The sequence below is a fragment of the Ambystoma mexicanum genome, chromosome 4p (genome assembly GCF_040938575.1).
Source record: "Ambystoma mexicanum isolate Mex_15411 chromosome 4p, UKY_AmexF1_1, whole genome shotgun sequence".
NCBI classification, from domain to species: domain Eukaryota; kingdom Metazoa; phylum Chordata; class Amphibia; order Caudata; family Ambystomatidae; genus Ambystoma; species Ambystoma mexicanum.
In genome coordinates this window covers 454,460,159-454,474,299 of record NC_090927.1, presented here as the reverse complement: position 1 = coordinate 454,474,299, position 14,141 = coordinate 454,460,159, and the positions used below count along the sequence as shown (strand labels likewise).

The window sequence follows — 14,141 nt, the reverse complement described above, 5'->3', positions numbered from 1 at the left end:
GTCACTATGACACCCCTCTGTCACTGCACGGGGGGTGCTGTGTAACACACATAGTAAAAACACATGAGACCCTATGGAGTAAAGGACCCCATAGCCCATAAAACACATTAACAGTCAAAGGAACACCATAAATCATGTCCAAGAGTGGGAGAAAAAGAGTCTCACTCTTGGCAGGAGAAATAAAATCAAACTCCAGAAATCCAGCAAAGCTGCTGGGGGACTCACTAAGTTAGGAAATTCAGCCTAAAGAGAGAATTCTCCCTAACACCTTCCGACCTCTGGCTGGGGACAAACTACACCGTCATGGACCCATACTCCTCTTGGTGTTATGCATGAGAAAACTACCTTGGCAGTAGGAAAAATCTGCATCACTGCGCTCAGCAACCTCTTTAGATGACGGATTAATCTTCCACACGACATACAACCCAGATGTAGACTTACATAGTGCACCATGCAAATTCTATGTTCGTGACGGATGCCATATATCTGCAAAGGCGAACCATACCGCCGAAACTGCAGTCACCCGGACAGGCCCAAAAAGCGTCCACTCCTTCCAACCTGAAATTACCAGCAACACCTCTGTGCGCACAACACCTGTGTAGATAGCACACAAAAGGTATCACCGACGATGAGCACTGTGCGTCTCTCGATCAACCTCACGACAGTATTGGGACGAAATGGTACCGCCCCTTCCTGTGAACCACACCCTAAACACCCAATTGCCCATTTCCACCCTGCTCGTAGTGGCATGTGCGCTTTCCCATCTACACTAAGGGCCACGGCCCAGTAAGCACACACAATACTTCCCCTTGCACGGTCATTGTTGCAGCACTCCCCCATTGGGTGTTGTTAAGTTTTCAAATATGCAGGCAGCAATCACATACAAAATCTCTGCATTGTACACTGTCATTTCTGTACATTGCTCCATATTTACCGTTAAATACTCTCAGTACACGTTCCGTTTGATTGCAAAGCCCCTCCACCAGAAACCTCTGCTAAAGAATGCTGCAATCGTGCATTCACAAAGATCCGAAGACGCACCCAGCACAGCTTTGGCCATGCACACAAAAGTGCAGCCCTTTCCACACCCACCATAACACTATACATTTAAGCAAGTGACCATGTGGGCACCTAACATTATGCACAAACGTAACCTACGTAGCAGCACCTCTACCCCAACTCCCCCCACACCATAAGACACCCATTCACGAAAACGCGTCACACTAAGCAGAATCCACATACCACAGCCTGCACCACACCTATGCACTGCCATTCAAAGTATTGTGTCACTGGCAACATATGCACAACAGCTTCACAACATCGCGCCTACTTCAATAAATCTGCACACAGCAGAGTAACCAACCACATATAAGTTGCACTTCAACCATACCCTCATTACGTACACACTGCACCCTGTGGCCACCCTACACAACTTCTCACTGCACCATCTCCTGCCAAACACCAAATATGTAGCATGTTGCAACTATCACCACAACCATGGAAGACACAAGACACGCTTTGCAACTCACTTGTGGTGCTGTAGCACGTCGACAATGTGCTCCACATCCATTCCCCAAAGATCACCACCCTGTGCCTGATGGCACTGTCAAACCTGCATTGCTGCAGTGGGTGCGCTCCTTGCACTCATTCCCCGCACCGTAATGCAACCATGCATGTCAGCAACTACCACTATGCACATACGCACCACTGGCACCAGCACTCCTAACCAACCTCCACACCGCAATGTATACACACAGTGTTACATACAACAGTTACTATAATGTATATAACATTACACTGTCTCCGGCACCCCTACGCCTTTTCCTTCACATACTATTGTCTTACCCACTTCCACTCAGAAAAGTATTGTGTCACTGCCAACTTAACCACAAAATGTTTTTTGCACACAGCACACTATCCAAGCACATAAGCTGCCCTTCAACCATACCCTCTACCATACCGACAGTTTGCAAACACTGCACCCAGTGCCCACACTGCATGACCTTTCACTGCAGCATCTCCAACCACAGGGCACCACCATGGAGCTATGCAGCAACAAATTGCAACAGTTAACATAACGCCCTTGTGGGTAGCCAACATTATGAACAATGAACAAACGTAACATACGTAGGTAGCAGCACTTCACCCCAATTCCCCCACACCATAAAACACCCATTCACAAAAACAGGTCGCAATTAGCAGAATCCACAAACCCACCACAGCCTCCTTCACCCCTACCCACACCCATTCACAAAGTATTGTGTCACTATCCACAACATTGAGCCTACTTCAACAAATCTGCACACAGCATAGGCCTTGAACACACCCACAGCAACATAATGTCACCAACTACGCCAATCCACAAACACACCACTGCCACCAGCACTCCTACCCTACCAGCGCACCGCCATGGAGCTATGCATCTACAAATTCAATCACATACTATGGGCGTAGCCAAGTACAGTGTCACTGCCAACCTACCCGCATTCTGTTTCCAACATTGGCCTTACTGCAACCAATCTGCACACACCACACTACGCAAGCACCACCCTATAACGGATGTAGGGTCAAACATGCGTTCCTGCGGTGGGTATGTTGAAGCCCTATGCTCTTCAGTGCATGCCCTACAGCCATGCACCCATTAGTCTAATCCTTCCACGACGCACTGCAACTTCTTTCACCCGTGCATGCCACCATGTGCCCAACTAGTGCATTCCATCCGCAGCGCACAGCCACCCGCACTCCCACCCAATCTATATCATGAGCAATTCACTCCCTCTTCTGCAATTGACCTGCCACCACTCACCACGAAAAGAGGTCGCTGCAAACAGGTCGCGGCAGAAGCTTTAGGGCTGTTACGACAGCTGCCTCCAATCACCAAACAAAGTGCCTGTCTAGGTACCTGCAAATTGGTGCAATACTCACGAATACTGCAGGCACTCTTCTTTCACTTATGTAGATAGGTCACATGAACCACTTACTCCCACACCCGTTCCCCCTCCTTATTGCCGCCAACTATTTGCTTGTGGTACATTTTCCAGACCCTTCTGCCGCTGCACTGTCCTTCAATACACCATGGCATCTTTCCCAAAAATGTTTGCCGCACAGCACGCTTCGCTCCAGCAAACCACCGGCCGCCTCCAAACTTCACCGACAGCACGCTGTACCGCGAGCCAATGACACTTCTGTCTGCGGAGCGAACAGGGAAATGGGTCTGCGGAGCGGACCCAGATATCACTCATTTTTTTGCGACGTGTATTTCAGTTCTTTGCAACCAAAGTACTGGTCGTATTTCCACCAAACACCCAAAAGCACACTTTCTGACCAAAGCCCCCGCTCCTGCCGCAACTGGTGAAAATCTGTCCAGCCGTGCGCAAAGTATTTCCCCATTCAGTCTATGGGGGTAAAAAAGAAATTGGGACCCCCCCTATAAGTTTGCCCCCTCTCTCTCACACACACACACACAGGGTCAGAAATATGAGACTGCCACGCCATTTTGTTAAATAATAAAGGGTGAGCTGAAATCCTCTCTTTCCCTAGCCCAACAAGGATTTCCCTACCTAATAAACTAAGGCCAAAGGAAAATGACCCAATGTCCAAAAGTATGTGTCCCGCATACCAAAACACACAATAAAAGCATACAGGAATTAACTGGCGATTTAAGATTCACACAAACTGAAACACAAATGTTTTAAATGGGATTCCTTGTGACCAGGTTTGGATTCCCTTCCCCTGGATCAATTCAGGATGTTTCAAACCAAAGTTCAATTTCAGGAATGTTCTTTTTACTAGCCAACTTCCACTCCAGGTCGATATAGAGTTACAACAGGATTTCTGACTTGGAGAATTATTAAAGCTACCACAACCTTCTGCTTGGCAAACCAAAAAGACCCTTCATACGTGAAATCAAATGTCAATGCAAATGTACTTTGCTGTGAAGACCAATCACTTTTTTAAAATCACATTACATTTCTTCTTCATGGTCGTACAACAGTTCATCAAAACACAGTAGTAGTCGTCGCCCTCCAAAGTTGAATCAACTGAAGCTTCTTGATTTAGTCTCTTGACTTTCAACATGATTGCTTCACAACAACGTCTACATGCATATTGTACAAAAGGGCCATGCTGTTTGCCATAAGCAATGCAAGTTACACTGGTCTCCCCCTTGATCCTTTCTACAAGGAGGGCCCTTCGCCTGCAAGTCCTTCTACACAACCTATTGGCTGCTAGCAATGTAGTTCACAACTTTCTCCCACAAGGTATTTTGTTCTGGGACTGCTACATTTAAATGGCCTTGGTGTCACTCTCTGCTTTCTTTGGCAATGCAGGTTATAATGTCCCCTTGTTGGATATCCCTCTTTAGGCAAGTTGTATCCCATTTGCTTGATTATTGCCTCTTTTTGGCTTTGGCTATGTTGGTTACAATATTCTCCTATTCAACGTCTCTTAATAGGAGAGTTGATCCCAGTTTGCTTGAATTCAAATGTTTGGTATTCAAAATGTACATCAGTCTACTTCAGAGCACCACGGGGTCACCTATATCAGGTTAGCTCAGCAGTCTTTCCTTGCGTCTCCTACTGACTCACTGCTTCTTCACTTGAGACTTCCCAGTATTTTGACAGCTCCAATTAGCCTATCGCTGCTTGCACGGTCTGTCAATGGCGCTTTCACTGCTCCACACACAATCTGGTGAAAACCTCATACCGGGGGAAGATGCAGGACACAGAGAGCTTCTCTCTCCCTTGAGACGGCTGGACTAAACAATACTTCCTGTTGCGCATCCTCTACATCTTCCAGGAACTTTGACCTGTGCCACGTTCTCTGCAGAGCAGTGTACAGCTGCGACTCACGTTTCTGCTGCTTCATTCTGACCTGAAAGGCCTTTACATGTTTAAAGGTCCATCTCAGCTGTGGATCATTACAACAACCAGACCACTTCACTACGGTTCCCCAAGATTGCGCCATTTAGTAAGTGTAGATTTCTTTCATGCATTCGTTTCAACCATCTGGATGCTTTTGGAGTTAGCATTACATGGTATACATTTTAAATTTAGATCACCCAATAAGAGCATTAATTACATATTTGGTTCGTTTGGAAAGATCAAGCATGTCGATTATGTGGCAATTCCTCATCGAAATTAAAGCAGAATTCCAATAAACATTGAGAATGGCACAGAATGGAGCCAGAGGACTCAAAGGATTTCCAAATTCTAGTTTTACCAATTGTATGCAAGGATGAGGCGTTTTCCATGCCGCTATATAGCGTCAATCTTCAGGGCAGCAAGCAGGCCAGCCATAGGACAGCCTTTGGTTTTTTTGATTGCCGGAATCCAGCATACCTCGAAATTTAGCCATGTTGGTTCATTTGTGATCCCAAGTTTCCTGCAGAAAAATTAGATCATATTCATGCAAAGAATGGTTATTAATAGATTGCAAAAGATGGGTTAGCCTCTGGTATTCCAAACTGCCATTTGCATGGTTTGCTGATGATCATCATTTAAGCATTATTATTTTCTCACATGATTATATTCCTTAATAGCTTGTTTTAACCAAGACCATTTGTCAATCGGTGGCGATTGAGGATTAGATTCATAAAAGGCCTGTGTTTTAAATGACCCTTCCCACGTTCACAGTTGATAACTAATTGTCTGGGATTAAGAGAGGGTGCTGTTCTTTAGTTCCTCCTTTTCCGATCTTCTTTGTCGTTTCCTCTCTACCAGCTTTTATTTTTAATAGTAAAGCCATGTTGGTGGATTTCCTCTCTTTCATCCCATATCGTCGGTTTCAGTGATGCTATTAAAGCGGTGTCCATATTACTAAATTTTTTCAATGTATATGGATTCAATGACAGACTGTTCTATATTTATTCATTTTGGAATTGTTGTACACAAGGTAAGCATGGTTGATCTATTTGGATATGGGTCTCTATGATTCCTGTCTCTCATAGTTAACATGAGAAGATCGGTTCTCTTTAAAATACAGTTCTGTGTTTGATTTCTTTTTTATGTGCTTGGCGATTTCTTTTAGTTGCCACGTCAGGAATAATTGTATCTTTATTAGATTTTCCATTTTGTACAGCACAAGATCTTCTTTCTTCAACAGTTAGAAGGGGTTGTTGGGCTTGCTTGGAATAACTTGATGCCTGCTTCCGGTGTTGCTGGACTTGGTCTGGGTCCCCGGGGCAGGCATCATGACAATTATGTATTAAGGCTCTAGTTATATCATAAGTTATTAGCCAATGTTTGGTGGACTGGGACGTACTAGCTATAGGTAATGAAGATACAGAATATGTTGAAAGATTCATCAACTCGTTCTCATCTTCATCATTTCCTCTATTGGACTCAGATGGTAAAGAGTTGTTTTCAATGTTTGGAATCTCGGCGCCTCTCTTTTCTGATTCGTTATTCATTGGCTCTTTTAATGAGGTCTCATTTATTTTCTTCCCCCACATATTGTGTTAATTTACTATTTGGGGTTTTAGTCCACCAATGAATTTGCTTGTTTTTGATTTAGGAATACCTTTTTGTGGTATCAGATTTTTTCTTTTTTCCTTTTCCTCTGTCATTTTACTTTTTTTAAAGACTTTTTATTTAACTTTTAGAAAATGGTTCATTTATCGCTGGACCAATTCCAATTACATCAGACATTGTTGAGAATCGTCGACAGTTACAATGTTGGAGGTGTCTATTAATTTACACTCAGTAGTAGACGGAGTTGTCTCATCTATCTCAATCGTAATAGAAGGCAGACCAGCCCCAAGGGTCGCTTGAGTCATACATGGTTTCTGCATGTGTACAGCCAAAGATTTGTTTCATTATATCCAATTTCCTGCATCTTTAAATGTTGATGATTAACATCAGCAGCAATATATACGCAATTTGTATAGTATCGCACTTAGTATGATGGATTGTTGTTCATGTTTCTTTTCTAAGTTCTCGTGTAATGTAGTCAGACAAAACAATCCGTTATCGCTGCCCAAGTCATCTCATAGGTAGGAATGGGCAATTGGTTTAGGCCAAACGATGGTCTCGGTCTCACATAGAGAAGCAGCCACGGAATTCAAAAGGAGACATCGAATTGGGGTACAGAATAGGTGAATGAGACAAGTCAGTTGTGTATGTTACATGCAATCATTTGAGTTTCAGGTACTACAGGATATAAGAATTTGTACATATCTTTCCCATTAATACATTCTTTTTTCCCCCCTCTTGGATTAACTGATTATTCTGTTTGGTGCCATCGGAGTATTCCAGGTGATTATTTAATTCAAATTAAATTCTGGCATTCTTTCATTTAAATTCTCATTTACATTCAATTCTCACATTGAAGGGTGTACAGCTGGTGCCAATAATCATTCCTCATTTCACATTGAAGGGTGTACAGCTGGTGCCAATAATCATTCCTCATTATGTATTTGCACATGCATGTTTTTTTTTTTTTTAATACTCTTATTTAGATTGTCAGTTATCAACTCAAGCTCCGCTGCATTAGTTATACTAACTGGAATCATTCCAAGTTTGGTTTCCAGTAAACAGTCATCTGTTATTTGTACAGCCGGGCAGTCCTTTAAAGCAATCAGTATCGCAGATATAGCACAGTGATTTCAGGGTGTAAAAATCAGGAGCTTCCCAGAACCGGGATTTGTGCAATTGTACCTTCGCTACATACAAATACAGTAGAAACAGCACCATTTTGCATTAACGTCGCGATCTTCAGAGTAAGCGTTTCAGTTGCAGGGCAGCGTATCTGTTTATTAAGCGCTGTTTTAGAGTTAATTGAAACAGGTGTTCTCTTTAACTCCTTGTGCTGCGACCAGATTCAACGGTAGAGCAGTCGAGCACGTGGGCCAGAATAAGCAAATTTCTGCACCAATAGACTAGAGCGCTGGGAGTTTTCCTTTCAGTAACATCTCGTTTTTCTTAGAGGACCAGATGGTGCCTCTTTAAATAGTTTTCTGTGTTTAAATAGTTTTCTGTGTTTAGAGGCATCGACTTGTGATTTTAAGATTTATAGAGATTTAATATAAATAGGGTATGCTGTGTAAGGACGTGTGGCTGCAGCAGAAGCTGAACAGCTAAACAGCTCACTACGAAAGCACTCTGCCAATGCGCGCCTCTGTATTTGTAGATTGCTGGGTAAAAGATGCAGAGACTAATCACGATCTACAAGAAATTATTAATATTTTAGCATTCCAAGCAGTAATCTTAACAAATTAGTCAAGAGTCCTTATCCCTAATCTCATATATAGCATACCAGAAGTTTCCTGAATAGGAGTCAGTTCCGCTCAGTTCAGATGAACGGAGAAGCACTCTGCAGTCCTCACAGCTAAACAGCACTCTCCAAAAGTACTCCGTAAATGCACGCGCGGATGGGAACTTTTAGTGTAGCAGCATGTGCCAGGCATCTAGTGTGAGAAGCCTGCACTGTTGCTACAGGTGATATAACTGTTCTGTAACTAGTAAGTCTGCATTGCTGCTACTTGCGTTGTTGAAGGTATGCTGGAGGGAAACCTGCCCTCCTGTTGAAAGTGCTGTGCACCCGTTGGGTTAGTTGGCAACTGGCACTGTTAACGACTGTTGAAGTGAAGTTTGCACCATTATAATCTGTATTATACCGATGAGGTATGCTTGCATTGCGTCTACCCCTGCTGTACCTTTTCCGAGAGTGAGAACCAGACCGAAACACACAAGTGAAGCTTGCACTTCTGCTACATGTACTGAAACGAGAAAACTTTCACTGCCGATTCTGGTGTTGTGCCCATTTTTTGGATGTGAATCTTGCACTGCTGTGATATGTGCAGGGCCATTTCTGCCAGGAAAGAGGGGACTGCACTGCCACTGCTTGCGTTTCATCGGATCAATGGGTGTGCAGGGTTGCCTGGAACTGGCATGGCAATTTTCTGAGGGAGATGTACAAATTAGCCTAGCAAAAAGAGCACCAAACTAGTTATGGTAGTACCTGGGCATGTTATCTTATTTCTGCATCTGAATTTGAGAGAGGGCATATGGGTCTGTGCATGGCAAGTTGCATATGAAGCTGTTGCCGATATGAGGCAGTAGATATACATTTGAGGCAGATTCTTCTTAAAAATTGTCATTTTAGCTCCAAACAGAAATTGGGGCTGGCACCATCACTGGCCTGAATCTTGCAAGTAATAAAGGCGCTTTTGGCTCGTTTACAACAAACCACCTGCAGTGCATCAACTGGTTAGATTGGGGGTGGGATTTTACAACACCTGGTTACTTATACGGCCCTGCTTATGTGCCAATATCAGGTAAACAGATCTAATGCAAACATGATTCCTGGACATATCCAAACTGCCCAATTGTCCAAGCATTTCTAGTACAGTATACACTCTAGAACTTCAAAACGAACTTTCAGGATTCAACCACTACTCCGACAGTAGCTTTTTGCTCCACAGTGGCCCAAAACAGCTACGCATGTTGTGGACGTCTAACATTGCCCTTGAAAATCCTCTTGCTTTATCATTCTGATTCCAGCACTGATAGAGGGCGTTGGGGGACTTTATCCCATGCTTATTTTGATCGCTGCTAGGGGAGGGCACCAAGCTGTGTGTTGTGTTTGAGATGAGGGAGGTTGTCAAACTGATTTTTGGGTGCCTTCATTTTTTAGTTTGGGAGGGGACACGTGTGTCGGGGCATTAGTATGGCCCTGTGCAAACAATATTTTGAAGCATCGTTTATCGCCATACAGTGCATTTCTATCTAACTTTTGCTATAGGTATGGCTTTTGTGGTTCACGTTATAAGAAAAGGGGTAAACCTGCTATTTGAATACCTGGTCCTTCAGGTAAAGTACATTATATCAAGACAGAGTGGACCAGTGGAATGGGATGACACGTGGAGTCTTCGCTCAAATATAAATGTTTAATATTTAACCAATACCAATTTCACATAATTAACCTATGTGTGATATAAAACCATAAAAACAAATAATTCATTCCATCAATTTCACATTCGTATCTCTAACAATGACACTTAATCCCATACTCTCACTTTCGAACAATCAACAATAAAACCAATTTGGCATGTCAAGGCAGTGTAAGCTACTGCTCTCAATACAATCTTTCTTAGTTTTTGCATACAAGAATGACCCGGTCCACAATATCAGGTGTCAAAAAAACTGGTGTTTGTTAGTCCAGATGCACACTTCAAAAACTAAAAAGATTGTATTGAGAGCAGTAGCTTACACTGCCTTGACATGCCAAATTGGTTTTATTGTTGATTGTTTGAAAGTGAGAGTGGGATTAAGTGCGATTGTTTGAGATACGAATGTTAAATTGATGGAATGAATTATTTGTTTTTATGGTTTTATATCATACATAAATTATGTGAAATTGGTATTGATTAAATATAAAAAATGTATATTTGAGCCAAGACTCCATGTGTCATCCCATTCGTCCACTCTGTCTTGCTATTTTGTGGTTCATGGCCACAGGGTTTTGCGAGCCCGTTGGGGGTCTTGCCAGCCCAGGCTTAAACTGGGACTCTGTCCTGACAATCTTCTCTGGTCAGTGCCTGCTCATAACACTGGCCGGCAACAAGCCCACCTACTCGCCCATAACAGAAAAATAGTTTAAAATAAATAATGCCGGCACCTGACTTCCTGTGCGCCCCAGGTACTGGATTAGCTAGAACAGGCAGGAGCTCTTCCCGTTACGATGACTGTAAAAAAGGTAAGTCACTCAAGTGCCTACCTTGCCCCTACAGCGCTCGCTCCCCCACCCTTCCAAAAAAATACCCACGCTGTCACTGCCACCCTACCCCCCAGCCACCGCCATCCACTTCTCTGCAACCCTTTCATCTGCCATCACCAAAACAGCAGAGGTGTCCCTGTCCCCTACCCCACTACTTTTCCCCAGGCCCCTACCATCCCCAAAACACAAGCGCCATCCCCTTCTCTGCCCCTCCCCCAGTCAGCACCAAAACCGTAGTGGCGGTGTTTCCTGGTTGGAATAGATGGCAGTTTAGACATAGACCAGCTGTGAGCAACTTAGTTACAAAGACCAGGTATGCTTCATTATACATACGTACAGTTGTAGCATTGTTCCAGTTACTCTTAAGAATGTACATTACAAGACCACCAACCGGTCATCCTCTTGCACTCCAGCGCAGGCCCCGAACTGGCACATTCAATCACCCATCAACATCCGCCTGAACTGTCAAATCACTCCATGCACCAACATTTCATCAGCATTCCAAGATGGCCAGCAGGACAACATTCATACTACATAACATCCCCTTCCTACAAACAGCCAGCAGACGTTGCCATAGGTTTTACTGAAAAAAGGTCGCACAGGTGGGGAAATCACAGGTTGTCAACCTTCTGGACTAGGATGCTCCCCCCTATGTGTCAATCCAGACCACACACGTCCAAATAAATCTCTCATTCTGCCAAGTGGTGTTACATTTCATCCAGTGCAACAAAGTGTGTCACGTAGATCATCAACTTCCCCTTATCCCTCATACAACCACAAGGCAAACAACTTCCCACCACGGATAGCAGTGATAAACTAAGCAAACTGCTCCTCTACAATACAAAGTACCATGTTCTATCCAACTGTACCTGCAACCTGAAATTTCACTCCATTATATAAACGCTGTCCAGGTATTCATTCGCTTTTCGCACCTGAATACATACATAGAATATCCCCCATAAGTCACACACCCTCCCCTACTGCACACATAACAAACATCCGCCACCCCACACCTTTGGCGGTGGGGGCCACACCAATATGCGGCACCTCCTGGAGCGGGACACAATGAGAGTTCTAACATTTCTTATTCTTTATAGTCGCTTTTAGCTGCCGCTTTTATAGTCCGGACTGACTTCATATTTTTCTAGAGCTCAATCTCCACTTCCTCTTCTCTCTTGTACCATAAACCTATACTTTAGTTCATACTTCCATTCTTAAGCTTGGCACCATATCTCACTGTGTCCTTCTCACTAGTAATTTTATCTCAAAGCACGATTTCTACTTTGCCACATTCCCCAAATAAGGGAGTGCACTAAACTTACTTTCCTCAATTGTGACCCTCTTTTAAAGGCTACAACACGCAACGTAACATACATTTACCATTCCTCACACCGTACAATAGCCTTCGAACAACTAGCCAAAATTGACATCGATTTACCCAAGTCTGCTAACATGGGTCACCATGCGCACAAATATGACCCTGCATACCTAGACATGTACTTCAATTTTATCTAAAACTATTAACATTTTACTTGGCACATCTTGATATATTTAACGCTGCTAACCTACCACGGACAGAAGGACAGGACCAAAAATCCTACTAGTAACAGTTGTCTGGGACCTTCACCCATAAGCACCACCATCCTCTTTTCCCTAGAGCCCTATCGCTTTCCCAAAACAGAAGCACTGCCCCCATTCCCTAAGCACCAACAATCCCCAACTCAAAGAGAAGACTCCCTGGGCTGTTGCCCCCACCACCCAGCCCAGCCACCCCGTGGCTTTGGGTTGGCCCGCGTTGGGCTCCTAGAGCATGACCAGACCCACAGACAAGGCCCTACCTCAGAGTTCCCTGGCTCTCCCAAGTCTACATGGCCAACAGATAGAAAGGGGTTGAATAACGGGGGCTGTGGAGGTACTGCCCTACATCCTTCTCGTCACGAAACCGAAAACTGCAAATAAATAGGAGACTCACAATTTGTAAAATAATCTTGTACAGATTATTTATGTACATGAAATTCTAACCTACGGTTACTTAGAAAAAGCCCCTTTTAATATGAAGATGTGCATATATATACACATAGTACAAAACTCGGTCGTGCATCTGTAGAGAAGCATTGTATGGTTTTCTTTCATTTGCAGTCATGAAAAACAAAATTCAGGTTCCTCCAGCCATACAATAAAAGGAAGAGTCCTCGCGTCTCCTATTGGTTCAGCCACTGGGCCAGTGCAAGGAGAGGTATCCTCACAATGTTGTGCCCCGGTCCTCACAAAAACCTAACAGCGGGGACACGGCGGGGGAGGGGGTGAATACTCCTGGACCAGATGGCGTACATAATGCATAGCTCTCAACTCACACGCTTTTGGCGAGTGTCACCCGCCTTGTAAAGGGCTGACTCACCCGCCAAGCCTCCTGCACGCCCATTCATTCCAATGGGCGTCTCACCCGCCAAAAACAAAATCGGGTGATTTCACCCGCCTTTGCAACACAAATGTTTGAGAGCTATGTACATATGAAAAGCAACCAATCAAATAAAGACTGTTAATCCGCTACCATTCATGGTTCGACAAACTAGGGTTTTGTGGGCATGGTCTACGCGAATAAGTGTTTTTGTTAACATCTGAAGTATCAAATTCTCATCTAATAACGTGAGGATTCCTGCAGTAGCGTGTCAATTATTACGTATTAGGCACGGGGACCCCACTTTCAGAAAACGTAAGAGCTCCTTTCCCTGCATGTGTGAAATGCAGTTTCCGCCCGCACTGGACGGTAACCTGTCCAAGATTTTCATTTTTTAAATCTGGACACCCTAAACCGGGATACTAAATGAGTTATCAAATCCCCACACACCCATACAATCTTACTTAGTAAGAGTCGCGATGCCGCCATATCGAAGAAGAGTGAACACGCCTGCTCCGGTGCACTGCAGTGCGAATATCTTCAGCTGTCTTACTACCGCAAACCCGGATGAGGAAGGTTTATCTGGATGACAATCCCATGCAACGCTCCCTCGTCTGGCACAACTCTCACCCCGTGGCCGCGGCTGATTGGTCCGCTTGCAGTTCCATCAGAGATCTTACCAATCACACACAGACGGGTAGTCGAAGACCGTGTACTCGCTCTTGTTGGATGTAAATTATTGGTCGAAAGCTTTAACTCTAGACACTGAAAAGAGACCACAAACGAACAAGAACCAAACTGTGATAATTCCAGCGGCCGTATAACGTGTCCTGTTAGTTTATATGTGGGCCAAGCCTAAAACGGTTACTTCAAGCTAAACGCGTAATTTTTACTAATCAGAAAAAAACACTATACAACAATGTTGACAGTAAGGTGGTAGATAGTTTTGAACATAAAAAATAATAGAATTGTTTTCTAATTAATATTGCACGGCCTATAGCTGCCTAAGCTGATGCTAGCTTTTAAA

The 14,141-nt window shown here is 43.9% G+C and overlaps 1 protein-coding gene across 1 annotated transcript in view; it reads right to left on the bottom strand.

The window, feature by feature from the left end:
* Positions 1-13,841, bottom strand: part of PDIA6 (protein disulfide isomerase family A member 6) — a 179,943-nt gene extending 166,102 nt beyond the window's left edge. The window contains exon 1 of the mRNA XM_069605971.1: positions 13,579-13,841. Within this exon, the coding sequence (XP_069462072.1) occupies positions 13,579-13,603 (25 nt within the window). The 5' untranslated portion in view covers positions 13,604-13,841. The remainder of the gene's footprint in view (positions 1-13,578) is intronic.
* Between the last annotated feature and the right edge of the window lie 300 nt (positions 13,842-14,141).